General features: G+C 37.7%; 2 protein-coding genes across 4 annotated transcripts; one reads left to right on the top strand and one right to left on the bottom strand.

Moving 5' to 3' along the window:
* The first annotated feature begins 405 nt into the window (after nt 1–405).
* On the top strand, nt 406–9,060 carry themis2 (thymocyte selection associated family member 2). Its single transcript, XM_079469911.1, has 7 exons — nt 406–621; nt 1,180–1,329; nt 2,330–2,470; nt 2,874–3,299; nt 6,593–7,767; nt 8,116–8,224; nt 8,807–9,060. Exons 2-7 carry the CDS (start codon nt 1,233–1,235, stop codon nt 8,890–8,892), a joined length of 2,034 nt encoding a protein of 677 aa, XP_079326037.1. The 5' UTR covers nt 406–621; nt 1,180–1,232; the 3' UTR covers nt 8,893–9,060.
* rpa2 (replication protein A2) lies at nt 8,963–27,874 on the bottom strand. 3 transcript variants are annotated; one of them, XM_079469915.1, is made up of 9 exons: nt 27,641–27,874; nt 27,185–27,276; nt 25,381–25,482; nt 16,189–16,302; nt 16,026–16,100; nt 10,897–11,013; nt 10,433–10,561; nt 10,232–10,326; nt 8,963–9,305 (listed from the first exon to the last, which is right to left on the bottom strand). In XM_079469915.1, exons 1-9 carry the CDS (start codon nt 27,651–27,653, stop codon nt 9,218–9,220), a joined length of 825 nt encoding a protein of 274 aa, XP_079326041.1. In that variant the 5' UTR covers nt 27,654–27,874; the 3' UTR covers nt 8,963–9,217. The 3 variants fall into 3 exon arrangements, with proteins under 3 accessions (XP_079326041.1, XP_079326042.1, XP_079326043.1); XM_079469916.1 differs by having other exon boundaries at nt 27,719–27,873; XM_079469917.1 differs by having other exon boundaries at nt 27,735–27,873.
* Between the last annotated feature and the right edge of the window lie 28 nt (nt 27,875–27,902).

Raw genomic sequence — 27,902 nt, 5'->3', positions numbered from 1 at the left:
GCTTCTCTGGTCTTATAAAGCACCTGGGAACCTAATCATGTGCACAACTCCGCCCCTAAGGAAATGCTCTTAAAGGGGAAATGCCACTTTTCCCCCTGCTATGTGCAATAACAATATAGTAAATAACATAAGTATACAATATGTTGTGATGTTTTTGAGGGATGCAGAGTGCAGTATCCAGAGCTATGACCAAGCTGTCTTTAATTATTATTTACGTAATGGTAAACTCGTTCGTAAGGTTTTCTGAGCTTTCTGTGGCTGTTGTGACAGCTATTTATCACAAAAATTGTTGAGAAACTTTATCAATAAACATTAACAGAAATGTCCTCTAACATAGTAACAAAAATAAAACTGAATTGCGAAGCATCAAACAGGAAGTCACTTGCGTTAACGCCCTCCAGGGATACATCAAGAAAAGGTTGCAAAGAGAGACAACGTAAATGCAGAAGCATTATAGAGCACAATTTTAAACCCAGGATGTTTCTGGATTTATCTGCCTTTCTACTTTTTAGTGTTTTCATAGCTGTGCTTTATTAATATTCTAAAAAGGAAGTGGGAAAAAGGCCTATAGAGTAAGTGTAAGAACGACAATGTTTCAAAGAGTTACTCCAGTGGTGTAAGGTATGTAGTACCTTTTTTACTTTGCAAGTGCAAGTGCAGCTCGCTCATTGGGTTCAGTGGGCTTTTAGTGCACTTTTGCCCTGAATGTATTTATCATGTAATGCAGGCATTTGTTTTCAATAAAATTAAGAAAGTATTTGAAGATTGGCTAACAAGTGTTTAATCAAAGTTTAGGGTAAGGGGTCGATCTTTGTTGTCTCAATTCTTTTAATATTTTAACAAAATGTAATGATTAACACCCTGTTATTGTTGCATAATGTTTAATGCATAACAATTCTGAGTTGCAAATAGTATCTGCCACTATTTATAAGTACCAATAGCATATCTAACTACTATTTACACTTAATCCAAAGAAAATAAGCAATTTTCATTTGTTGTAAATAGCATTTCGCTAAGAAATGCTGCTTTACAGAACCTACTGCTAGTCAAACTTAATGTAAATAGCATCTGTCACCATTTTCACCAGACTAAGAGTGAATACATTTCACAGAGTTAATAAAAAGAATGAGTGCTGTTCTATGGCTTTTTCTGGGCGTAACTAGTTACTTCCTCTCTTAGTTTCAGTTTGTGCACACAAGAAGATCATTTCAATGTGTAATTAGTTGTCAGAGATGGGAGACCTCCAGTCATTACGAGACTTCATCCGCTGCTTGGATCAACAGTCTTTACCCCGCATCCTCCAGATTTCCTCCGGGGTTTATTTCCAGGGTAGGGTCCCGTACTAGATTTGCTTAATATAGCTTTACTATTTATAAGACAAAAATAAAAAAAATATGGTAACAAGAAAGATTGTAAATCCTGCTCACGACTCTCTTTTACTCAATAATAATGTTATATTAATGATTAAGCTGTCAATTATACAGCATATAAAATTTCCTTTGTATTTGTAATTTAGATTTATTATTCATTAATTTTAAGTTTTGTAATAATCATGGTCACTTGTGTATGTCTGTATGTTTTGACTTTGTTTAAAAAAGGAACAGGAATAAGAACACAAAATGTATTGTCACTAATGGTTTACTTAACGTAATGACAGTTAAGAAAGTATTTTAAATTTTCATTCATTTTTTGTATACTATCCAATAGTTCTTTTACATTTACATTTAGGCATTTGGCAGACGCTTTTATCCAAAGCGACTTAAATTGCATGATCCTATACATTTTACATAGGTATCTGCTATCCCCTGGGATCGAACCCACAACCTTGCTTTGTTAACACAAAGCTCTTACCACTGAGCTGACTAACTTCCGATTATTATTTTATTGTATAATAATTGTATTAAATAAACAATTTGTAGAATGTTCATTTTTAGTTTTGTGGCATTTAAGGAAACCATACAGGACATTGACATCGCAGTTGAGCTAGGTCTCGCAGTATTAAATAATAAAAAATATTTAAAGGGCAAATTTAGCCAAGCAACAATTCTTCTCGGGTTCTTTTGATTAGAAATAACCAGAAATAATCTACAGGCACTCTTATTTGTGAATGTGTAACGAAAGTTAAGGGCAGTCGATGAACGCGGCAACGCGCAGTATCATTTGTGTTGTTGCTTTAAAACTGTGTATAAGAACAAGTTCTTTCTTATTTATAATCTAAAGAAAATGTTTCACACTACAAAGACTCTTTGTGTAACAGAAAGGTTCTTTATGGAACAAAAAAATGGTTATGCAAATACTGCATTGATAGTGATATATTTTTATCTTTCAGGGTCAGTATATGAGCTTTCAGGGAGCGAAGTGTGTTTATCTACTGGAGACCTGGTAAAGGTCATTGGTTTAGAGCTTTTGTCTGTATTTTGTGAGGAGATTGGCACAGAAACGTCTTTCGAGTTGTCTACTAAATACTCAGGTGAGCCATAAAGCCATTGTGTTAAAAAAGGTAATTCAAAGAGAACAATTGCTGTACGCTATAAGCTTTTCCTCCAGAGGTAGCGTCAAAACTGCAATAAAATTAGACAAAGCTCTGTTTTTTTGGTATTTACTACATATTTATATTTTGGGTAAACTACTCTCAATGATTATGCTTGAAGAGATAAAAGAATAAATCAATAACAAGTACAAAGCCTTGAACCAAATCAGCCAACAAAATTATCACAAAATTTGATTTAAAGAATGTGTTTAAAAACCCATGTCTGAACATAAATGTGCTTTTTGATTCCATCCAAAATCTCTCATTACTCAGTGTAGCTTAACAAAAGGATGGTGCATTTTACAAGTATAATGTTTGTCGCTTTACATCTCAATCTCACTAGGTCAGTTCACACTCATCGCTGAGGACCAACCATACTATACAATAGAGGAAATTGTGGGTTTGTGCCCTGTTGGTGTGGATGTTTGCAGCTCGTTCAGCTTTATAAGTAAAGATAAGCTGAAAATAGACAATTTCACACTACCCGCTGAAGAAGAGTTGACGCTCATATCATTAGATGTTGCTGAAGAGGGAGAAAGACAAGCAAGGTGTCAGACAACTGGGCAAAACATGGTCTCTGCAGAGATACTCCTTCCTCTGTCCCTAAAGGGGGAGTTTTATGAGTGTGAGAGTGCCCGTGGTTACTCTTTGCAGGAAATCATGTCATCAGCCAGGCTGAGCACCCGTCGCTTCCGCAGTACAAATGTCAAGCATATTGGAGGCGCATTAATCTTCAGTCCTGTATACGAAATTAAGGCCATTATGCAGAGTGAGTACAACTGTTAATTATACACTTTATTAGTTTTCCTCATAGCACATGGTATCCTGGAAAGCAGGCACTTTATACGTCACATGAACATGGCAGTGCAAAACAGTGTTTACTTATGCTGTACAGTTAATCAATGTTGTGAATAAATAACTCAGAATTATGTTCTCAATTGAAAATACTACTGATCCATTTTGGAACGCAGCCCTACTCCTAGAAATTGACCTTACTGGAACTGTGTCTAAATTCTCACTTTAGTGTAAAAGAGCATGCAAGAGCTGGGTCCTTCTTAAATAAATGTTACTTGCATGCACACTGGGACCATTAGCTTTCCATCATTCATTATTTCTTATGTAATGCTTTTTAATGTGTATATTGAAGCATTACTGATTAAATATATTCCGTAAAGCATCTCTAAACTACTCTCTCTCACTGTGATTTGTGGGTAATATCAGCCATTTCTCTAATCATACATTTGCACATTCAATTTTCACCGTGAATAGTGAATCATTTGTGAATTCTTATTTCAACATACTATGCTTTGGGACATAACTTAATAATAGTATATACATACAACTGTCATTATTTAGGATGGATAGTATGCGAATTGGGATGAAAGGCAAACCAAACAATCATGAACCAGCTAGCAGTGGTGGACGAAGTACACAAACAATGTACTTGAGTAAAAGTAGAGATACCCAAAGTAAAATATTATTCAAGTAAAAGTAGAAGTGCTGCCTTTAAACTTTCACTTGAGTAAAAGTACAAAAGTATTTGCCTTCAAATTTACTCCAGTATCCAATTACTATTATTTGTTTTTATGGCAATAATGTCCTATCATTTTTGTCACAAGGCTCATGCTTAACTCTATGTGAAGACTCTAATGTCACTCTTGGCACACCAATCTATTAATAAAATTGGATTAATTAGTCAGACAGACACTGGTGTCTATTTAAATTTTCATAAGCCCAAAACCTTGAAGCCAAACAATTATCTTTAGAACAAAATTAAATAGCAGGACTTGAGAGCAGGCAGTTTCGGTTTAACATTTATTTGTAACAGTAATCCAAGTTTTTATTTAAACTTAAACTTGCAATGGAACAAAAGGATCGTAAAAACAAATATGTACTAATCTAAGTGGATTCGCTGAACCGTATTAGAGCACATTCTCGCTAAGTAATTCGACATTTCTCCAACTTTAATTCTTGAAAGCAGACTGTTGGTTATCAGACAGTTGTATTCCTCCTCTCTCATTCTTTTCACTCAGAGAAGGCACTTAAAAATGAAAGACTCATTCTTCTTTTCAACAATTTAAAAAAAATCGCGTAAGGCCATGAGTGTTGTGGTAAGTTAGATTCGGTAGTTTCTTCCATGATTTAATTTCTAAAGACATTGGCAGTCAAAATATAATGCTGTTGTGTTGCATAATATATGTTCAGTTGCACTGAATTTTTTGTGAAACGTTAGATAACGTTACCAATGCGACAACAGGGGAAAAATTGAAAAATTGAAATACTTGAGCAGTGGTGGATAGTAACGAAGTAAATGTAATTTGTTACTGTACTTAAGTAGTTTTTTTGTGTATCTGTACTTTTTACTCAAGTATTTCAATTTTGTGAGACTTTTCTTTAACTCCACTACATTTCAAAGTCAAATATCTTTCTTTTTACTCCACCACATTTTCAAAATCAGTAGTTCCTTTTAATTTATGAGTCAATAAAAACGCAACTGGTAAAACGAGCCACCAATCACGGTACATCTCGCGTCTTGTCTTGAACTTGTTTTGTTTTGCCCCTGTTGTCGCCTTGGTAACGTTATCTAATTAGGGCAAACATACGATTCAACGTCACATCAGATTCAGTGCAACTGTCTGCAACAGCATTACATTTTGACTGCCAATGTCTTTATAAGTTAAATCATGGAAGAGACGACTGAATCTAACTTGCCACAACACTCATGGCCTTACGTTTTTAAATTGTTGAAAAGAAGAGTCTTTCATTTTTAAGTGCCTTCTCTGAGTGAAAAGAATGAGAGAGGAGGAATACACCTGTCTCATTTATCAGGAATGAAGATGGGTTAGATACTTACATAACCAACAGTCTGCTTTCAAGAATTCAAGTTGGAGAAATGTCTAATTACTTAGCGAGAATGTGCTGTAATACGGTTCAGCGAATCCACTTAGATTAGTAGTTATTTGTTTTTGCGATCCTTTTGTTCCATTGCAAGTTTAAATTTAAATAAAAACTTGGATTACTGTTACAAATAAATGTTATACCGAAACTGCCTGCTCTCAAGTCCTGTTATTTAATTTTGTTCTAAAGGAAATTGTTTGGCTTCAAGGTTTTGGGCTTATGAAAATGTAAATAGACATCAGTGTCTGTCTGACTTATTCATGTAATTTTATTAATAGATTGGTTTGCCAAGAGTGACATTAGAGTCTTCACATAGACTGAGTTAAGCAAGAGCCCTGTGACAAAAATTATAATAGGACATTATAGCCATAAAAACAAATCAAAGTACTTAGTACATTTGAAGGCAAATACTTTTATACTTTTACTCAAGTGAAAGTTTAAAGGCAGCACTTCTACTTTTACTTGAGTAATATTTTACCTTGGGTATCTCTACTTTTACTCAAGTACATGGTTTGTGTACTTCGTCCACCACTGTACTCGAGTACCTGAGGTTTTGTACCTGAGGTTTTTTTCTCCTCCAATGGAGTTTTGGGTTCCTCGCCACCATTTGCATACTGTTTTGCACTGTTTGCAAAAAGAAATTGTTATCATAATTTACTCACCCTTATGTCTTTTAAACCAGCTACAGCTTTATTTATCATTTGAAACCAAAACAGAAAAAGGAAAATGCACGCTACAATTGCCTTGTACACAATGGTGGTACAACATACACTGGATTTTCCTAAGCTTAAACAGTTCACAAAGCATTGAAACAAAGCATTTGATGCAGTAACAACTGGATACAATTTGGCAGCGGCAAATTGAAAATATCGACAGATGCTATTTAGACAAAGTTTACATTTCTCAGTGATATGCTATTTACACTAAATTAAAATAGCTTTATTTTCTTTGGATTAAGTGTTAGTATCAGTAAAATGCTATTGGTACTTATAGTATCTGCCACTATTTATTTGCACCTCGGTATTGTTGTGCATTAAAAATTGTTTAATAATAACAGCGTATACATCATGTTAATGAGAATTATTAGAAGGATAGTAATTTATTGAGATAACAAAGCTCTACACCTTTTAGAATTAATGTTTGGATTAATTTTTTTACATTCAGTGAGGAAGGACATAGTCAAGTTTCCCTCCAGCCTAGAAGTGGACGTTCAGGATGTGACAGAACAGTTCCATGATTTAGTCTTTATAACTCCACTATCCATGGCTGAAGTTGCAAGAAAACCACAGGAGTCTTTTCCCACTATTGTAGAGATCCTCGATGTCGCAGAGGGCAAACAGTTATTTAACACCTTCTGGTTCCAAGAACTGCAGAAAGAAAGGCACCTGGTGCTACATGGATGGGGCCAGACACCGATGGTATTAGCCTCAACTCGAAAGGGGAGGAAGGGAAAACAGTACTTCCTAATCTCACATAGATATGGTGGACGCATGAGGAGGAAGGCCAGAGAATTTGGATCAGTATATGAGATATACTTAGCATCCTCTCAGTGTCCAGGCTTGAAGGTGAATGTGACGCGGCATTGTGAAGCAGTGGAGGAAGAGGGGGTACCTGCCCTCAGTGTTGGTGATCAGCTTGAGGTTCTGGAAATGCCATTGCTGGATAGGCTCAAGGGCAATTCTGAGGTGGCTCAGAAAGTTGAAAACCTAATTTGTAAACGGACTGTGGAGATAGATGACGAGGACGAGGAAGATGAAGATGACAGTCAAGTAATCTCCTTGCCGCTGTTCATGGAAGGCCACTTTGTGGAAAAGCTATCAGACAACAAGAAGTACAATTTAATAGATTTAATTAATGAGTCTTTGCCGCTTGATGTCAAAGTAGTAACTCAAGATAAAGAGCTAGAAAAAGATCCCTTGACAGGCTTGACATCACTTAAGCTCGAGGAGAGTTTTATAGAGACTGTAGTGTTGACAAGCCTACCCAGTAAACCTGACAGGTGCTTTGAGTTGCCGGTGCGCTGGTCACAAATGTCTGTCTGTTTCATGTCTGAGCCTCTGCCTTGGAACACTGGTGAGTCCCCCAAACTGCATGTAGAGACTGTCACTGAAGTAACTGAGAATTTCTACTATGAATATCACAAACTCTCAAAAAATGTTGAGGAACCACCTCCTCGTCCACCAAAGAGGAGGACGTCATATGTGGAAGTGTCAAAAAAGCCTCCAAAGTCTAAAGCAACATTAACAAACCTGGCAAGCAAGGTTACCAAACAACTGGATGATCTTTCTCTGGGTCAAACAATGATGAAGCGACCCTGTGCTCCACCTCCCCCTGATGAAGTAAGCATAAACTCTTAATTCTCTCACTGATATATAAGCAAATATAAACTTAGAGATATAGTATATGGGTTTCATAATGATGACAAATGCTTAACAACAAACTCTGTTTCCAAACAGTTATTACATTCTGAATTTTGCCAAATTGACCTAGATAATGCACTTTATATTTACGTATGGTGGTTGCAAAGCAAGACTTCAATCCGAAATGAACATTGTTACTAATAATCCTCATTTTGTTCTAATCTTAATAATCTAAAAAGTACATGTGTACTTTCCGTATAGTGAAAGTAAATAAGGACAGAAGACATATAATGTATCTCCCTTGTGTTTTTTCTTGTGTAATTCTAGATTTTAACAGAACCTCCTCTAGTATTGCCAAGGAAAAGGACATCGATACCAGAGAGCATCACTCAGACTAATACATATGTGAAAAGACCTTCTATACAACAATCCTTAGGTTGATCATGTCTTTCTATTGGCCTATAGTAAAATGTCAAGCAATTTATGCCATTTCAACTTTAAGGAGCAAATGCATTCTTAAACTCAAGATGCAGAATTTCATTTAAATTAGTTAAGTTTCCACGATTCAACATGCTAATAGAATTCTTGATAAATTATTAAATGTAACCGATGAACATGATGCCAGTGAAAGCTCGTGGAAACATGTGGTTGGTCCATTTTAAACTTCTTAAAGGGGGAGTTATATAAAATATAAAATCTTTGATTCCAAACATAGAACACAAAATATTTTTTATGTATTTTGGAAGCCATTGACTTTGTGTACGGACACAAAAACAGTTAAAATATCTTTGGGTGGGACCACTCACCAATGATATTGGACCTATTCAGTTTTAGCATCTCTTATTTAGTGCAGAGCCCCATCAGTCACATCCATCCCATTGAAGGATTGCTTAATAGATTAAACTCAATTTCTGACCCTTGACATGTTCTATACCTGGAACATTGACACTTAGAATTAAGAGGTGTGAACATTAATAAAGTGCCTTCTAATCTTATATTTTCCTTCCTCCCAAAGCAGCAAGACATCTTTCTGACTCTGATCATGATTACGAGTCTGTTGATGATATGTTCAAAAATGCCAATGACAGCATCATGCACTATTAGACCCACATCATCCTGAATTACAGCTCTGAAACACCACTGTATCTATAAAAACCATAGAAGAGGAAACAATGGCCAATATCAAAATTGCATTTTTAATGTTGTGACAAAGCTTGACAAATGTACATTTGCAATGTTTTTAACACTTATTAAACATTCAAAAACCCACTGAAAAGATGTGGCGTGGTTATTAAAAAATAAACTTGCAACATTAACATGGCTTATTGCATTAACATTAATGGGCCAACAGAACTTAACATTGTTTTTGTGGTTAAACAAAAAAAAACACTGGGGCAAACTCTAATATCCACATTTGACAGGATTGTAATTAGACTTCATTGTCTGTTGATCTAAAATGGTCCTCGTCGATGGTGGAGAAAATGTGTCCCTCGTTGCTGAGAAAATCCACAACCTGCCTATAAATGGTCAAAACAAATTTAATGACGACAGCCGACTTGGCACCAGATATTAATCTAAATGTATTACTAAGGTTAACACTTTTTGAAAGGCTCTGAAATAGAGACAGTCACTTCAAATGCTGCCTTTAGAAAAAAAGGTAACGACAAGCATTTTGCATCGTATGCATCGTTTGCTTATGGACATCTGGTGGTTAAAAATGAGGAAATTAATCTCTCATAGTTTAAAAATAAACTGTTTAAAAAGAAAAAAAATGCTGCGGCCTAATTCGCCTACTTGTACAAAGTATGTACTGTTATACTAAATAAATTTTAGTGTGCATCAAAACAATATGTACCACTGGGACATATAACAGTATACAGCTCTTCTTTCCATTAAGGTATTTATTCATTCATTATTTCATATGTAATGTTTTCTGTATACTAACATTGGTTAATTTATTGACGCATCAGTTATATGATTTATTAATGCAGTGGAGCGTCACTAAAAACTGCCTACTCGCAGTGAGTAATATTAGCCATTATTGTGTGCATCATTCTGCATTTTGATTTTTCTACAGGAAGTAGTAAACCATCCGGGAATCTTTGGAATACTCTTTGTAACATACTACAATTTGGCACATACCAATTCAACCTTCGAATACAATTTAGGATGGATAGTATGCGGATTAGGACGCAAGAAAACTTTACTATTTCAGGAGTAGTCAAATACAAGCATGACATTTTTGTTCTGAAAAATCTCTGATAGTTCCCAAGTCTTGGACAAAAGAGGAAGCCAAATTCTCAACATTTATTTGGGGTGATTTGGATGAGCAATTTCTTGTAAGAAAGAGGAAGAGAACGGTTCTCTTTATCAAAGTCCACAATAAAAGCTCTTTATAGTCATATAAAGAAGGGGGAGGGGGAGTCATAAGGGAAGTTTTTACCTGATAACATTGATGCTCATGCTACTGAGCCTCTGCTTTAGGTCCTGCATGCTGATGCCTTGAGGCTCATTACAACTTTTGATCAAAGCCAAAACCTGCACAAAAAAAGATCAGACAGACATTCTGTTGACGCATCAGCAATATTACCAAAGATATGGATGGCTGCTTTAAGAAAACGGGTTCCTGATTATCTTGACTTACTTGGTTCTGGTTAGCGCTCAATCCATTTATGAGCATCGTATTTGCACCAGAATAGCCTCCTGATGATCCTGTGCTAGCCATGTTCGTATGTGACGTAGACATCATGCTCGACCCTCCGCCACCTCCAGTCTGTAAAATAAATGTTTCTTTATCACAGTTTTCTACTTCTACTCTGTTGAATCCAAATGTTTAGTACATCAATTCAACTTTCAGTAATTCATCTTTCTGTGTCCACACACAAAATATATGATATATTGTGATGTATAATATTATAGTGATATTATTGTCATGATAAATAAACTTAAATGAATTGAAGACATTCAATTCACTTAATTCTGTGAAAAGGTCTTAGTTATTCTACCGCTAGAATGTCAGCACAAAAAAGTAATGACCATGTCGAAAAGCATTGAATGTGTGAGTGAAAAGCAGAAGCAGAACGTGAGAAAGACAAGGGACAGCCTCACCATGGCCTGTGGTTTGCTCTGTAGCATGTGAGCGTGAACAACCTCAAGCATGTGTGAAGTAACTTCGTTCATATCCTCCAGAGGTCTCACGCAAAACGCAACCAAAGATCTGTTATTCTGCAACAAGAACCAAAACAATAAGCTTTCCGAAGGACAATCCAGAGAAAGCAAAAAGAAAAACACACAGAAAGCAGTAACTTTTACATTGCATTTAAATAATCCTGGAAATTCTGTATATCAAAAACTGGAGCACTTTGCTAACAACACAAAGGCTATGGGTTTGATTTCCACTACAGGAAGAACACCTGATAAAATCTTGATTCTTTACTGTATGGTATGTTGCTATGCATAAATGTCTGCCTTAAACTTCATATTACATTTCACATTTACGTTTGTCACATGGCATACCATGACCATACCATTACCATAACCATTAAAGAAATAAACCATCTTAAATCTATAATTTGCCTTATTACGAAGTTTATTTATTTTTATTTTGCCTTTATTTTATAGCTGCAGCTTTTGCCAGAGGGGAACTGGAATCCCCTGTTTGGGCCTGGGTTTGCCGGAGGTTTTTTTTCTTCATTGTAGTGTTGGGTTCCTCGCCACAGTTTGCAAACTGTTTTGCCATGTTTGCCTGTCCGGGGGGGCTGTTTTATAATTAGAATTTTAAAGTTTTACTTAATATTGCATGTAGGATGTTAAAGTCTGTTTAATATTTGACCCGTGTTTCTCTCTTCTTTATCTTAAATGTGTGATTCTCAGTGATAACCACTGTGCGTGCGTGTCTGTGTGCGCATTTGTGTATGTGTCTATTAGTACGTATGCATATTGTGTAGTGTTTTGTATGTGGGTGTGTTTGAATCGGTGTGTGTGTGTCTGTCTATTGAAGGTAGAGGAGAGCACCGATCACCAATCACCTAGGTTGGACTTCTAGGTGTACGCAGGGTTTAAAGACTGTTTACAGACCACAGATGAGAAGAGAAGAGGCAAATTGATCTCTACAGAAGAGAGGCCTCTATCCCACTCAGTTGCTGCCCTCTGAAGTGGTGGAGAGAAAACAGCTCTAACTATCCTTTACTATCTCCACTTGCCAAAGCATACCTTTCCATCCCTCATACCTCCATTCCAGGTGAGCGTGTTTTCTCAACTGCAGGAGACACAGTTACTGCCCCATAGGTCTCAACTGCTGCCAGAAATGGTCAACATGCTTATATTCTTGAAAAAGAATATGACCATATCTTGGGCTGTTGTGTGTACCGTATTTTCCGCACTATAAGGCCGCACTTAAAAGCCTTTAATTTTCTCAATAAACAGCAGTGCGCCTTATAATCCGGAGTGCCTTATATATGGATCTGTCCAAATCTATATCCGCTCAGTCAAAATGTTTCAGCATGAAAAACCAATAAAAACAATTTAATAATCATAAAATGTTTCATTACGACTGGTAAACTACAAAGCCGCACCGCCTGCACCATTACGGCTACCGTAGTCAGTAAACAGCGGTACTGTGCTTACTCGCAGTCCCACACCACTGTGTATAAAGACCCCAAAATGACACCTTTCAAGAGACACGCTTACGACACAGAGTTCAAGCTCAAGGCTGTCGGTCACACAGTAGAATACGGGAATAGAGCAGCAGCAAGAAAATTCAACATTAATGAATCAATGCTACGGAAGTGGAGGAAGCAAAAAGTTGACCTGCGCCAAGTAAAAAAAGACTAAACAGAGTTTCCGTTGTCGCCAACTGTTCAATTCGGACACTGAAGAAGAAGAATGAGGGATTCGTGGACGGGGAATGAACTGAAAAAGTGAGCTTTATGTGTTATACGTAACTGAACAATGTTGAGTTATGCACTAACGTTTGATTTAGTGGTATCAGACTGTTTCTTTTACTACCTGTTTACTGAATTAGGGTAATTTAGGGTAAAGTTCCCCTCCACGTTTGGGAGAAGAGTGAGCACGGCTGGGAGATATTGTTAATATGCACATCAACTTTGAACAACGTTACCATGGGAGTGAACGGAGTTGTCAGAACACTTAATAAATTTGGCTTTATCTGACTGTTTAGTTGACATTCCCTTTAGCACAGCTCCATCTAGTGGATGCATAACGCAAATGGATGCATATCTTCTATTCTATGCGCTCTATAAACTATTGTTTGCTGGACAAGAAACTCCTCCCCCTGCTAAGGTCTAGTGAATATGAGAGTATCGTTATCTCTGACCATAGCCCAGTAATAATGGTGCTTTGCTTTCCGGATAACGATCCTCCACAACGCAACTGGAGACTTAACACGCTTCTTCTGTCTGATGAAGATTTTGTTAACTTCCTATCCGCCCAAATTTACTTCTTTCTAGAAACAAACCAATCACCAGACACGAGTCACTCTAACCTGTGGGAGGCAATGAAAGCATATCTACGTGGTCAGATAATATCGTATAATGTAAGCATGAACAGAAGGCGGTCAGCACGCCTTAATGAGTTGATCTCCTTGATAAAAGACATTGATCATAAAAATTCTGAGGCTCCATCTGCGGCTCTTTGTAAAGATAGAATTGGTTTGCTAACAGAATTCGATGCTCTCTCATCTGGAGTAGCTGAGGAGCTTTATCTTTAATCTCGTCAAGAATTTTACGAACATGGGGAACGAGCCAGCAAACTACTTAGCCATCAGCTAAGGCAAGCCCGTTTCAGAAATCGAGGTCTTTTATACTTAGAGTGAGTAACCATAGTAACCTACTCTGTGAACCTAACCTGGTCGGGAGCAGGTTTTATTTCACTAACCCGAGGTTTGTTACAATCTTCTCTTTTAGAAGAGCGAGCAGAGTTGAAAGAGCAGAGTTGAAATTGCCTTCGCCGTTAGTTTTTTCATTAGTTTTCCTTAATCCCGCACAAGTTCGTAACACAGACATTAAAATGGCATGTCTGTTTATTCAGGAACCCGTAGATGAGGAAGCTGCATTCATTCGGAGAGAGTTAAATTTTCATCGAGAGAGAATATATGGTGAAGCCCCGTTTGGATGTTTTATCATATTCTGAGGATTTTTTATTTGAGCGATACCGTTTTTCTTTACAGTCCATTAAATATATCAACAATCTGCTACATCCTTACATCACCAACCTCACTCGTCCGGTCTCGACATCTGAGCAAATTCTCTGTATGGCCTTAAGTTTCTTTGCTAATGCAAGCTTTCTTTATAACATCGATGCAGAACACGTTAGCAAGCCACCTCTTGAAGTAAGATAATAATTCAAATACCCTTCAGGTTTTCCCAATGTGAATGGGTGCATATGTAACCGGTCCCACTCGCCCCGCTCTGCGCGGTCTTCGAACCGACGTCGGTCCGAATGGGAGACAGGCGCTCTAACGACATTAGCCTAAAGACCTCAGTCTCTATCGTCTGTCGCTAGAGCGTCTCTGTTGGTCGGGGAGTGAGGCTTACACACTGCACAGCTCTTCACTAGCTGGAGCAGGGGCAAGCATGGCCAGTTTTCTGTCTTCTATAGCCACAGTGCTCTGTTCTCATATCCTCATAACTTTCAAGGCCAGTTTTCTTAAATATATCAAACATTTCCCAGTCAGGCATCCTACTAGCGAGAGCATTTAAACTCACCGGACTGAATGATGTTTTTATATTTCATTTTCAGCTGCTGCCATGTTCTTTTTATTGCAGAAGGATTGCACCTACATGACAAAAATCGTAGGTATATATACATATATATATATATATATATATAGTGCCTCCAATTCGACTGGTGAGAAATAAACAGAGCGCTTTTTAACACGTGCCGTTGCCATGGTGAACGGTGTTATCTTCACTCAATTGATGTTGGTTTTTTAGGCCGCGGTAAACACGCGTAACCTAGAGTAAACTTACTCAGAGTGGATTGAACTGATTGAAACCAGCTGTTCTGAAACAGAAAACTCAGAGTAGCGATTATCTGAGAAAATCAACTCAGAGTTCATATTTTATCTCAAGTGTTGCTTGAACCTCCTTTTTGAAACGGGTCCCAGAAGGTATAACCACAGATCAAAAAAGCATAAATAAACAATTCAGAAAATTTTATGAAGACCTCTATACCACTGAAAATTGCGATAGCACCACGTTAGCTCAGTATTTTGATGGTCCTGAGGTTCCAACTGTAGGCCGACAAGACAGGGCAGATCTTGACAGTAACATTTCGGCAGCTGAAATTGATCGGGCAATTAAAGATGAAGAGCGGTAAAGCTCCTGGGCCGGAATGTCGGATGAATTGTCGGATGTCTCCTGGCAAAGCGCAATTTAGAGAATAAATTCAACTTCGATTTGTATCAGACAGGGTTTGCTTCAGTTTAAGGTGAGCCACAAGCTTCATCTATCTAGGAGTAAGCTTGCCAGGATATATCCAGATGTTGACCCCGACTTGCTCCCGATGCCATCACGCTCCGGCTACCCTCTATCATTTATTCTGGGACTTCCCAAAGTTAATACAGCTTTGGTCTTCCATTTTTGATACTTTTTCTTACATCTGTGACAGAGCGATAAGCCCTGCTCCAGAAATCGAAATATTTGGTGTGACCCCTGCTGGGATGGCAATTTCTGGTGCACGATCGGACGCCATTGTGTTTCATCTCTACTGGCCAGACGTCTTATTGTGCGTAATTGGAAATCAGATATGCCTCCCACACACAGGCGCTGGGTTGAGGATGTAATGGCACACTTGAAACTTGAAAAGTTGAAATACACGACCGGGTGTCAACCCAGAGATTTTATATGATCTAGCAGCCATTTCTGGATTTTAATTGACAATTTCCTGCTGGAAACACTGAGACATAATTGATTCACAGGCTCTGTAACTCTGTAAAGTGTTAGTTTATTTTTTATCTGTATTTATTTATTTTATTTGTATTTTATTTCTATTGTTTTTTTTGTTATTGTAATTTATTATTGTGTATGTTGGGGCTGCTGTATGGGGATCATTTAATTGTTTTACAAGTGTTTACAATTCAAAATCCAATAAAAATATTTGAAAAATAACCAGGCACGTTTAACACCATTCCATTTTACAATCTTGAAAACAAAGACAACTGAATAAATGATATCTGAAGTTATGGGTATATGACGCCTACAATGAAAAGCTCTAACCTGAAAGGAGCGCAGGTTGCCAGAGACTTTTACATAAGTGCCAGGAGGAATGACTGAGTTTTCCACACCCATGTCCTGGAAGGGAACAGTCAAACAGTCAATGTTCATGAATATATATGTGAAGTTAGACAAACACAACGTACATTCATGACTAAGTCTTTACCTCTGTATCTATCCACTGCTTCACATCCATAGGAGCTGCTGTCATATCATCCACTTTGTATTGGATGTTGATAGTGGATTTGTCAGCGCCTCTTATAACTCCAACAATTGTTACCTGGATAAAAAAGTTAATTTAATAACAAAACATTATTTTGTAGAATAGGTCTGCAGTCCTACAAATAAAAATCCCTTTTATAAAAAGCAGCAACCTGTAAGAACTAGGGAAAATACAGTTATACCACCGTTAGCATACTGTTTCACGAGTTCGTCTATCCAAATAATAATGAATGCAGGGGTAATGATGAGAGCAGGTAAGATATGCGTATTTGGCGTGCTGTCTAGAATATGACACAAAATGCTGGGCAACTTGATAAGCGTTATTTCTCACACTCTCCCCCTGATAGAAAACAACCACTTTAGTTAACCTGTGGTAATTGTTGTAAAAATCTTAAATATTAAAATTAAATAAAAATTCCTTAATATAACATACCTACATTTTGTCAGAACCTCCATTAAAAATTACTTTTAGTCATCATTCAGAACCGTTAAAGAATCACAATCTTTATTTGAAACAAAAGAATCGTAATTCTCAATTCATCCAGAATCGTGCAGCTCTAGTTTACATATTGTTAATTACTGCATAATATAATTCATTAAAATAGAAGTTAAATGTGTTTCATAAATTACAAGTTGATTTTATAATGCATACTCTTTTTGCATTTTGTGTTAAGGGTGAATAAAAGAGAATTTTCCTCTATATATTTCATCATTGAGGATTTCTTTAAAAAAAGTGTAAAAGTCTTGTCTCGTTCTTAATGTTTATAAAATTATAAATTACACTGTTATTATTGCATAATGTTTAATGCACAACAATACTGAGGTTAAAATAGTAACATTATCTGCCACTATTAATAAGTACCAATTATGGAGGACCAGAAAAGTCTTGTGTAACGTAATAAAGCATTCATTGTTTAATTAACTAAATTTACAATAAAAATAGGCATTAATCCATTTGTTTACAACTTAATTTATGTATTCAAATATTAATAGGTGAAATAATAGTAATCTAATGTTCAATAAAAAGCGTGATTATTAAAATAATTAATAAATGAAATAATAATCCATCAATAAATTCTTCAAATTCAAAAGGGACTTAAAAAAACAACTTAAAATACAAAATAAGTACATTATTTTAAAGTGCATTAATGAATTCCTTTATTAATAGTGGAATGAAAAAATTTAAAGAGGATTATAAAATGGTCAGTTCTGGTCCTTGATCCTAATTGGTTGAGTGGGTTTCTAAGCTGTTATAAAATACTCGATTTATAACAGCTGACCGCACCACATAGGCTAAATATCATTTTATTTACTTTCATGAAACCTCGCTAAGGATATGTAATAACCGGAGGAGTAGAGCGAAGTCTCAGGAATACCCCCCGGCCTGCGAGGAGCGATAGGGGTATGTGGCGAGCAGGGCGGGACAAGAGCCATGAGGGAAAGGTACGAAGCTGATGACGTGAGCATAAGAGAGGAGCGACAACAGGCAAGTGCGAGAGAGGACGAGGCCTCTTATTTTGTTTGCGTTAGGGATGCACCGATACCGATACCAGTATCGGTGAATCCCTAACGCAAACAAAATAAAACCAGAACAAAAACTCCAGGTTGATACTGTTATCGGGACCGAGACCGGCTTCTGGCAGGCGGCTCCAGTCTTGTTTGCGAAATGGCGGACATGGATTTTGTTGAGCAGGTAGCTGCGCATAATGTGCTATGGAAGGCTGAAGATAGACGTAGACTCGTTCGGCGCCGTGTCTGGGTCCATCAGATCCTTCAGAGGCGCAGTCCTTCATTGTTGTTTCAGATTTCTGCCTCCGCTCATTATGTCATAATCACGTCCCTACCAGAGCAAGCTCCTGACAGATTTTTCAACTCGCGTAAATAACGCGAAAGCTCAAGTCGCGCCGCCTCATTTGCATGAATCGCACCACAAGTAGGTCTATCGTGTCTTTGCATTGACTTAAATCATTCTCTCTTAACGCTTCATTCGCGCTTAGCAGTGTGGAATTATTTCAAAATCAATGACGACGACCCACGCATGGCAATCTGCATGCTAATGTCCTCGGTTTTGCCCTTTGGAGATTATTGGACACTGTGAATTTTGGCTTTGAAAATTTTTGATAAGCACATAAGATTTATTTATTTTTTCATAATATGACTTCAAGTTGTTAAAAATAAAGATAAATATGTTCATGTCTCATTGTGTTGTTCTTAGAAAATTGCCACAAACAAAAAGAAACTAGCATCGGTATCGGCGAGTACCAGGGAAAAAGTATCCGTATCGTACTCGATCCTTTAAAAGTGGTATCGGTGCATCCCTAGTTTGCGTGGCCGGCAGTCGACTGTCAGGGAGCTGCCGGCATTTTAAGTTAGTTTAATTGTTTGTTTATTTTATTAAAAGTGTGTTTTAAGTTTGTTGGTTCTCGCCTCCTTCCTTCCATTATTGAATGTTGTTACAGTCATTAATGGCGGTTTAAAACACAACATGCTTAAGCATTTACTTAATACAAAAAATACAGCTTTTTTCAGTTAGTGTAAATAGCATGTCGCTAAGAAATGCTGCCATTTTTACTTGGTCTATATAGCAGCGGTTCTCTTCAGACTAAGTCTAAATGAATCGGTCGCTATTTTCACACATATATAGCCACTGCATTAGTTTTTGCATATGGGCCTGGCCCTGACTTGCTACGCCAGTTTTCCAATCAACTCTGCCATATCGCAATTTTCGTACCACCGGCATAACACTGATGTCCCCCTCTGCCTGCTAACTTTTTCAATACCTGCTAACTTCACAAGAATCTTTTTTATCCTTCGTTCTTAATCTAGCCTTGTATATTTCATTGATTAAATATGATGCTACTTGAGAATGTGAGTAACTTTTTGGAACTTGACAAGCAAGTTGCACACCTGATAAATTGCAAGTTTCGGGTGCAAGAGGTTGCGGGTTCGAACCTTGTGTTGCGCATTTATACATGTCAATTGGCAAGTAGTGCAAATATGTCAACAAACGATGTATGTAGTGCATCTTTTATTTTTAAACGCCATGTCAGCGTCTAATATTCAGGTTAAGGGACGCGTTTAATAATAGAAAATAAAACTTAAAAGATGTTTAATAATTTTTTTTCTTCTAAAAACTGTAAGACAACATGTGGATTAACAAGAGCTATTTTAGTGTCATTGCAAAACCTTGACCTATTTCTAGATGAGATTTAATATAAATGTTTCATGTTTGATAGCGGGCTATCTCATAGAACGCGCTTTTCATGTTTGAAAGAGCAGCATGCAGCGTTTTTTTGTTATGTTGCAAGTTGATGTTAACTGTAATATCACAAACTTATAAAGCTACAAGCAGAGGGTGCTGCTATGACCTTCCTCGGTTGAACAGTGTGCAGCCATTTTGGAGACCGCGCAGAAGTAATGCATAGAACAGCGCATGCGCAACAAAGTACCCTAGTCCACTAGTGGTCAATAACACACACAAAAAGTGTGCAGTTTGTCGTTATCGAAGAACGATACAAAACCAACATGCTGAAATGAGACATGTGCTCGGTTAACCGAAAAGATATACTATGTGATTTATGCACAACGAATGCCAGAAGGCTCTCTCGTGAACAAACTCCAAATACGCATTGCTGAAGAAGACCATAACAGACGTAGTTCTAAGAAATGCCTAACTGTGTCTTCACATCAAGCGCGACTTGCGCAAATAAAACACGCTATTCGCGAGTAGTTGGACGCTTGAAAATTTGGATTTTACTCGCTTCATTCGCGTGTGAAATTCTCGCCATTTGCGCCGCCTCATTCGCGCTATTCGTGCCGCAAGCGCGTCTATCGCGTCTTTGCATTGACTTAACATTTAAATCTTAAACGCTTGACGCCTCATTAAAGCTTGGTGTGAACACACAGTAAGGACATGTTTTTATCACTGATCCTCAAGCCTCAAGACAGTGCTTTCTGTTCATTTACTGTCTAAAACAGGGGTCCCCAAACTACGGCCTGCGGGCCGAATGTGGCCCGCCCACAGATTTGGACCAGCCCGCTGAACAATGCCTTATAGTGTGTTCACACCAAACGTGAATGAAGCGTTAAGCGCGAGTGATTTACATGTTAAGTCAATGCAAAGACGCGATGACCTACATGCGGCGCGAAAAATCTGAACTTTTGTAAAAAGAAAATTTGCGCCACGTTTATCAATCAGGAGCTTGCTCTAGGGCCGTGAGCGAGCGGCAGAAGCCCCTCCTATGACGTGATTTTGCATCTGTAATGAAGCAAATTTCACGTGGGAATGATGCGAGTAAACTCTGAAAATTTCAAAGAGACGACAAAATGGCCAAGCGGTTGGGAAAGAGAAAGGTAAGATAATATGAATAAGTAAATGTTTTGAATTTGAGTAGCACTCAATATGATTTAGTAATAACAATTATGATAGTAATAACAATGCCCTTTAAATAGGCTATATCTCTTGAAAAGTAATAATTTGTCTGTACAGTGCATAACAAAATAAACTATTCTACCATTAGGAGGCATAATAAATAAATTTCAAATCATAATTAAATCTCCACAATAATTCAACTAGTAACTCCAGCCCATTCATTTTCTGTTACAAAAAGTTTGGGGACCCCTGGTCTAAAAGATAAAAGATGGCGCCGGTGGTCATGGCATGCCGTCTATCTGCTCCTTTTTGTTTTGTTTTGCTCCTGTAGCTAGCTGTTAACCTGCATCTTCATTATTTATTTATGATCGGAATCAACTGACAACTATTCAGGCGACTGTGGATGCCACTTTTAAAAATGATTTTGAAGGATCCGGTTTTATCCCTCCGTACCTGCTGGAGAAAATTCCTGTGCCGCACCTCCTCCGGTGCTCTTCGAAGACGCCGCTGGAGAAAGCAGGGAAAACGTGGCGGTGTTATTGTAAAACTGAAACGGGCCATGGTTGGCGGAGAATTCAGGGCCGCATTTCGCCCAGATTCAACGCATGCGGATAGGAGAGGTGGAAACCGTATACTATGTCAGCGTTTTGCGACTGGCATGAGTGGCTGGATTCACCCGATAGTCCCTGATCTTCCGGCTTTTGCGAGACAAACGGGATGGTCACGAGTCCGTTCGAGAGGCATTGAGCTGCGGAATCTTCACTCTGTTCGCTGTGAGCGGCAAATGATCAAGAAAAAGCCACAGTGGCTTTGCTCAACGTCCGCTCCGTGGGAAACAAACCTTCATGCTCAATGGACTTTCTTTTTCTGTCGGAAAATTGGCAAAAGGTAGGAGATCTCACTCCGATGTTCGAACTTTTACCACTGGGCTACTCCTTTTATAATTCCCCTCGGTTAACTGGTCGCGGTGGGGGTCTTATGTCTATTTTTAAAGATGAAATCGGATGTCGGACGATCTCAACAGAACTTTATAATAGTTTTGAGCTACAAACGTTTCAGATAATGTTTACAAATCCTGTGCTAGTGGCTCTTGTGTATCGTCCTCCAAAGCCAAATAAGGACTTTGTGAATTAATTTTCTGATTTTGTGAGTAGCCTGATTACAAAATTCGACAGTTTTTTATTTTTGGGGATTTTAATGTACATTTGTGCTGTGGACAGGATGTGGTCTCTAGAGAGTTTGTAAATATGATTGACTCTTGATTTGACACAGTGGGTCAAAGGACCAACTCATAAGTTGGGCCATACATGAGATCTGGTTTTATCTTTTAACCTACAAATTCAGGACATTATGATTGACGAAGTAGTGTTTTCGGACCATTACGTTTTTTAAAGCAGATTTTTGCTAGTGTAGGAACCACAGTGCTGAACCTAATTAAGAAATGCCTCAGTCAGGGCACTTCTCCAGCGGTTTTTAAGTATGCTACAGTCCTTCCATTATTAAAGAGGCCTAATTTGGCAATAGAGGATCCTAATAATTTTAGACCAATCTCAAACCTACCTTTTTTAGCCAAGGATTTAGAAAAAGTTATATTTCAGCAGCTACAAGCACATATCACTGCAAATTCAATTAGTGAGCCCTTCGAGTTGGGCTTAAAGTCCTGACATAGTACAGAGACAGTGTTGGTCAAAGTGTTAAATGACATCTTTGTTTCACTGGATAATTGTGAAAGTGTTATTTTGATTTTGCTTGATCTTAGTGCAGCGTTTGATATGGTGGATCATGAAATCTTAATCAATCGCTTAGAACATTGGATTGGCCTAAATGTTAATGTTCTGAAATGGTTTAAATCTTATTTTACAGACAGATTTTGTTCCGTTAGCGTTAGGGGATGTGATTCCTCGAGAGTACATCTTCCTTGGGGAGTCCCACAGGGATCAATCCTTGCCTCAATCCTTTTTTCCCTCTACATGCTACCATTGGGGGCTATCTTTCGGAAACAAAGTGTCATTCCACTGCTACGCTGATGATAGGCAGATTTATTTGCCTGTGAGAGAATTCAATTCAAATTCACTTAATTATTTATTAGCATGGTAACATGATGTTAAGGAGTGGATGGCGGCAAACTTTTTGAAGCTTAATGAAAATAAATGTTATGTCATTGTGTTTGGCCCAAAAAAACATGACATGCTGCAGTGCTTGAATACAACCTCTTTGAATGGTTTTGTAAAATCTAGTGTGAAAAATTTGGGATTTGTTCTGGATAGCGATTTAAAGTTGGATAGGAAAATTTGTTCTGTGGTGAGATCTTGTTTTTTTAGCTTACGTCTGTTAGCGAAGACTAAACCGTTTCTATCTAGTTCGGATTTTGAGAAAGCAATTACGTCCATTGTCTTTTCTAGAATGGATTATTGTAATTCCCTTTTTTATGGTGTTGATGCAGGAGCTATTGTGCGTTTACAGAGAATCGAAAATGCTGCAGCTAAAATGATAGTCATAGGCAAAGAAATATGAATCGGTGACCCCACTATTAATTTCAATAAAGTGGCTGCCAGTAAAATGTAGAATTACTTATAAGATCCTCGTTCTAGTTTTTAAGGCCTTGCACAACTTCGCTCCGGTGGCAATGTACACCCCTTCTAGATCCTTGAGATCTGAAAATAAACAGCTGCTTTTTACTACCAGGACTAAATATATACATGGGGTGATAGAGCATTTTCTCGAGCAGGTCCTAAACTGTGGAATGACCTCCCTCAATAGATAAGATCTGCCAAAACCTTATCCATGTTCAAAGCTATGCTAAAACAGCATCTTTTAAATTCTAAGGGAGAGCAATCTTAACTGTGTTATTGTCTATGTGTTTTTATCCGATACGTTTATTTATTCTATTGTTCTGTGTTTTCTAGTTTGTGATTGTGAAGCACTTTCGGTAACGCCAGTTGTATTAAGTTGTGCAATATAATTTAATAAACAAAGAAGCCTCCACAGGTGTTTTCATGATAATTAGGGATGCACTGATACCACTTTTTTTCAGACCAAGTACAAGTCTTTGATGCTGTTGCTGACATTTTTATATTCAATTCATTTTACATAAACGTAACCTATAACACATTCAATGAATTTCAGTACCACACAACAGTAGCAGAACAACTGAAATTATATGTTAGTACTACAGTACTTAAGTGTCAAGACTGAGCTTTTTTGGGGAAAGTGAGAGGCAGATTATTGTTGATGAAAAGAAGCTTCTCTGCATTATCAGCTATGAGCCAGTTTGACGGTCAAGTACACCAAGACGACGACGAAATCCTGTATTATCTACAACTGGCAGTGGCTGGTCATCAAGTGCAATGAACTGGTTAAGAGCTTCTGTAATTTTTACTGACTGTGGGTTGTCTCTTGAGATTTTCTCACGCATCACCAGCATTTGCTGTTAAGTCTCCTGGTGCTAGCATTAGCAAACTCTTTGAACTTGACGTTATGCTGGTTCTTTAGATGTTGGATCAATTTGCTTGTGTTAAAGGAGCCATTTCTAACCCCTCCTTTTGAAAATTTAGCAGAGCATAGTTTGCAGTCTGCTCTGCTTTTATCATCATCCCTTATCTTAAAATATTTCGGCTAACATGGCACCTCCTCCGACTTTCAACTGACAAGAAGGATAACGAAGGTCCGCATGGCAAAAATGACGCCAACGCGGTCGTGCGCGTTGAGAGCGTGTGACCTCTTTTCGCTTTGTGGTTGTGCGCAGCTCCGCATCAGAAGATGCGTTGCCATAAGGTGGTATCGGGTATGGTTGTATCGGTAGTTTTACGAGTACATGAGCACAGTATCGGACAGAGACCCGAGTACTGGTATCGGTGCATCACTTATGATAATAAAGTATATATTATAATGATAATGTTTGACGGGTGTTGTTTTTTAAATACACGTTATAAGCAACTCAAACTTGCACTGCTTTTAGATCGAGCAGCATTTCCTACTGATCCCAGAGCCGTGCTTCACGGACAAGCTACGCATCAATAAAATAATCAATAACTTGCATTATCGCAGCCAGCTAAATTTAAGCAGGATTAAGTGGTAACCGCGGTTAACCAAGAACAGTAGGCTAAGAAGCATATCCTTCTCCATACTGTTTGGCTGTTGTTTTTTGTTGTCTGCTTGGATGGTTTGCAATGACAAATGACTTCCTCTAACATTAATTTGCAGTGGGTCTGGGAATGAAATGACTCGGCACTGCCCTCTGATGGTCTGGTAGAGCACACATACTCATTTGTACTGTGCATGTTCACGCTTAATCTGTGATGGGTAAACTCAAAAAGCTGTGTGGACACGTTTATACACGAGATAGACACAGAAAGTCAAGTATCCTTAGAGGGATAGTTCACCCAAAAACTCCAGTTTTCGGTTTATTTACTCACTCCCAGGCCATCAGAGATGTAGGTGATGCAGCCCTCTTTGCTTCATATAATGGAGGTTTAAAGGTCTAAGAGTTCCTTAAGCACATAATTTTTTAAACGCTGCTTCTTGCGACATGTTGTAAATAAATAGCAAATTGGAGTTTTGGAAAAATGCTCATTGCCAACAATTCAAAAGAGCGCTTCTTACAAAAAAACGTGTTTGTTCTGATTGACCCCTTCAACAGTCACGTCACAAGAAAATAAGTCATCAGTGTCCCAATGTGAAGCTAGTCAGGGTCCTTACTAGTGCCTGAACCGGTGTACATGATACAGATTTGCGATCCTGATTGAGAGACAGGGTCAGACTCACCTGCGCAATCTCCACCTCTCCCACTTTGAAGACATCCTCAGCCTGTACAGCAGACATCAGCTGAGACACTGTACAGGGAACAATATGCTGTGCTCGTGTTCTCTGCACACACAAACATTTCACTTAAGACTTTACTATCACTTACAAAATAACACATTATAAATCAGTATTAGAGAACTACAAGCATAACTTGCAGTAAATTGGGACATTTATCATCAGTCTCATCTATATGTCAAAAAGTGTCCCAATTAAGCAAATCTCACAGAGTGCCACAAATAGATCTAGATGACATTTTATACTTGTTTTGGAATCTACTGTCCCTACCCATTTAATAGCCTTTTTTAATTACTTCGATTATTTATAAAAAATACATTGATAAAACAGAGCCATACAAGGCAAGTATCAATCACAGTGCTATATACAATGCCCTCCAATATTATTGGCACCCCTTGGTAAATATGAGCAAAGGCAGTCAAAATAAATCTGCGTTGTTTCTTGTTTTGAGATTTTATTTTAAATAATCTACAAAATTCCAACATTTCATTGAATGAAAACTATTTAAAGTAGTGGGAATATCGCAATTGTAAAAACATTTTTTCTTCCATACATGTTGGCCACAATTTTTGGCACCCTTCTATTTAATATACTCTGCAACCTCAATTTATAAGAAAAACAGCACGTTTTCTTTTCAGTCTGATGAGGTTTGTGAATACATTGGCAGTCATTCATTTCTTTAGATCTTTCAAATGTTGGTGCTCCCTCTTCTTCAGTTCATCCTAATCATGTTCTATAGTGTTCCGGTCAGGGAACTGCGATGGCTATAGCTGGATCTTGATTTTTGTGTTCAGTGACCCATTGTTGATTTGGATCTTTGTTTTAAATCAATGTGCTGATGGAAGATCTAACCACGACACCAATATAATATTTCTATAAGAGCAAGTCGGGGTTTAAATTTTTTATTTGTTGGTATTTTCAGTAATACATGATGCCATGTATCAAACATGTCCAGAACCTCTGGTATAAAATAGAACCTCTGGTATAAAAAATGTAATCCACTTTCTATTTTGTGTAGCTCAACATTCTTTTGCTTCACATCAGAACAATATTTTTTGGTTTTACCCATTGTGAAGAATGATTAAGGGGGTTTGGGCTGTGTTACTTCTAATGTGAAACAATAAGTCATGAATGGAAAACATCATGTTTTTAGCCACCTTGGTCTGCTCAAAATTGTTAATATTAATGGAAATATATTCAAGAGATATTTTACTCTTAAGAACTAGGGGTGCCAATAATTGTGGCCATGGTGTGAAGGAGAATTTTTCTTTTTCTAAATTTGATATTCCCCCACTTCAAATTGATTTACTTGAATGAAATGTTTGAATTTGTAATTTAAAAAAGATTAAAACAAAAACAATGCAGATTAATTTTTACAGCATTGTTTGTTCAGATGTACCAAGGGTGCCAATAATAGTGGCAAGCACTGTAGTTAGAGCTAATTTGTAACATTTGTCCTGTAGTTACATTACAAATAGGAAGATTAACAAATTAAATACACATTTGTATAAATAACTAATGCAAGACAGTTTTGGCTCACTGACAAAAACAAAATTCTATACCTGCAAAAGGTTTTTATTAACAAGGTAAGTGTATTTAGATGTCAGATTTTGATATCATGGCATCTTAAAGCTGTCACAATATAAATGAAAAATGTTTTTCTAAAATAGGCTTTGTTTTATATACACCTTGATGTGAAATCTGAGCATGACATGTTCATAGGCTTTATATAAAGTTGAAGCAGACTGACCCCTTTCTTGTCACCTCCCTGGGATGCAGCTGGTGATCCAAATCCTCCTGGAGACTGTGTGTATCCACCCATACTGGCCTCACCATATTTACCTGTCAATAAAATGTAATTCACGTCTGTTTCGGTTTCCATCAAAACCGATTAAATGTCATCATACTTAGACTACAACACATTCCCCGAATGCTCAAATATTTCATATACGTTAGACAACATCAATTCCTTCCGAGAATTTGTATAGTTGCTGCATAAACAAACAACAGAGCCAGCTAAGCTAATTTTTAAACCATGTGCTACAACTAAAACAAAGTTTTGCTGTAAGTATTCTCGTGCATATAAACATAACGTTACATTAGACATGACAAGTGCATTAACATTACAGAGCATTCAGCACTTAAGCAAATTAAACCCGAAACCTGCGCATGTAACTATACGCGAAAAGATTACTACACCACATACCTTGATTCCACATATTATCCACGAATGTGAACGATAGTTTTAACTTTGAATATAACACAGAAACAAAGAAAGTCTCACTTCTCCCGCCGCCAACCTGTTTACTGCACGCTGCTCTTACGTCACTCCACTCCTCCGATTCGCGCGCTCACTCTGCGCATGCGCATGCGTGCCTTCTTCTTCTTCTTCTTCTTCTTCTTCCCCTCCTCCTCCTCCTCCTCCTCCTCTTCTTCTTCTTCTTCTTCTTCCTTTCTTTTAAATGGCG

This window comes from Barbatula barbatula, assembly GCF_947034865.1.
Source record: "Barbatula barbatula genome assembly, chromosome: 12".
Taxonomy (NCBI): Eukaryota; Metazoa; Chordata; class Actinopteri; order Cypriniformes; family Nemacheilidae; genus Barbatula; species Barbatula barbatula.
The sequence above is the reverse complement of the archived record's forward strand: the minus strand, read 5'-3'. Positions and strand labels throughout refer to the sequence as shown.

Bases quoted from the DNA above. Each gene is read 5' to 3' on its own strand.
- themis2 (XM_079469911.1), top strand. From the start codon at position 1,233: ATGGGAGACCTCCAGTCATTACGAGACTTCATCCGCTGCTTGGATCAA. The intron at 1,330-2,329 runs GTAGGGTCCCGT...TTTATCTTTCAG, and splicing joins CTCCGGGGTTTATTTCCAGG to GGTCAGTATATGAGCTTTCA. The intron at 8,225-8,806 runs GTTGATCATGTC...CTCCCAAAGCAG, and splicing joins TTCTATACAACAATCCTTAG to CAAGACATCTTTCTGACTCT.
- rpa2 (XM_079469915.1), bottom strand. The intron at 11,014-16,025 runs GTTAGAGCTTTT...TTCTTGTTGCAG, and splicing joins GCAACCTGCGCTCCTTTCAG to AATAACAGATCTTTGGTTGC. The intron at 9,306-10,231 runs GTAAAAACTTCC...GACCATTTATAG, and splicing joins ATGAGCATCAATGTTATCAG to GCAGGTTGTGGATTTTCTCA.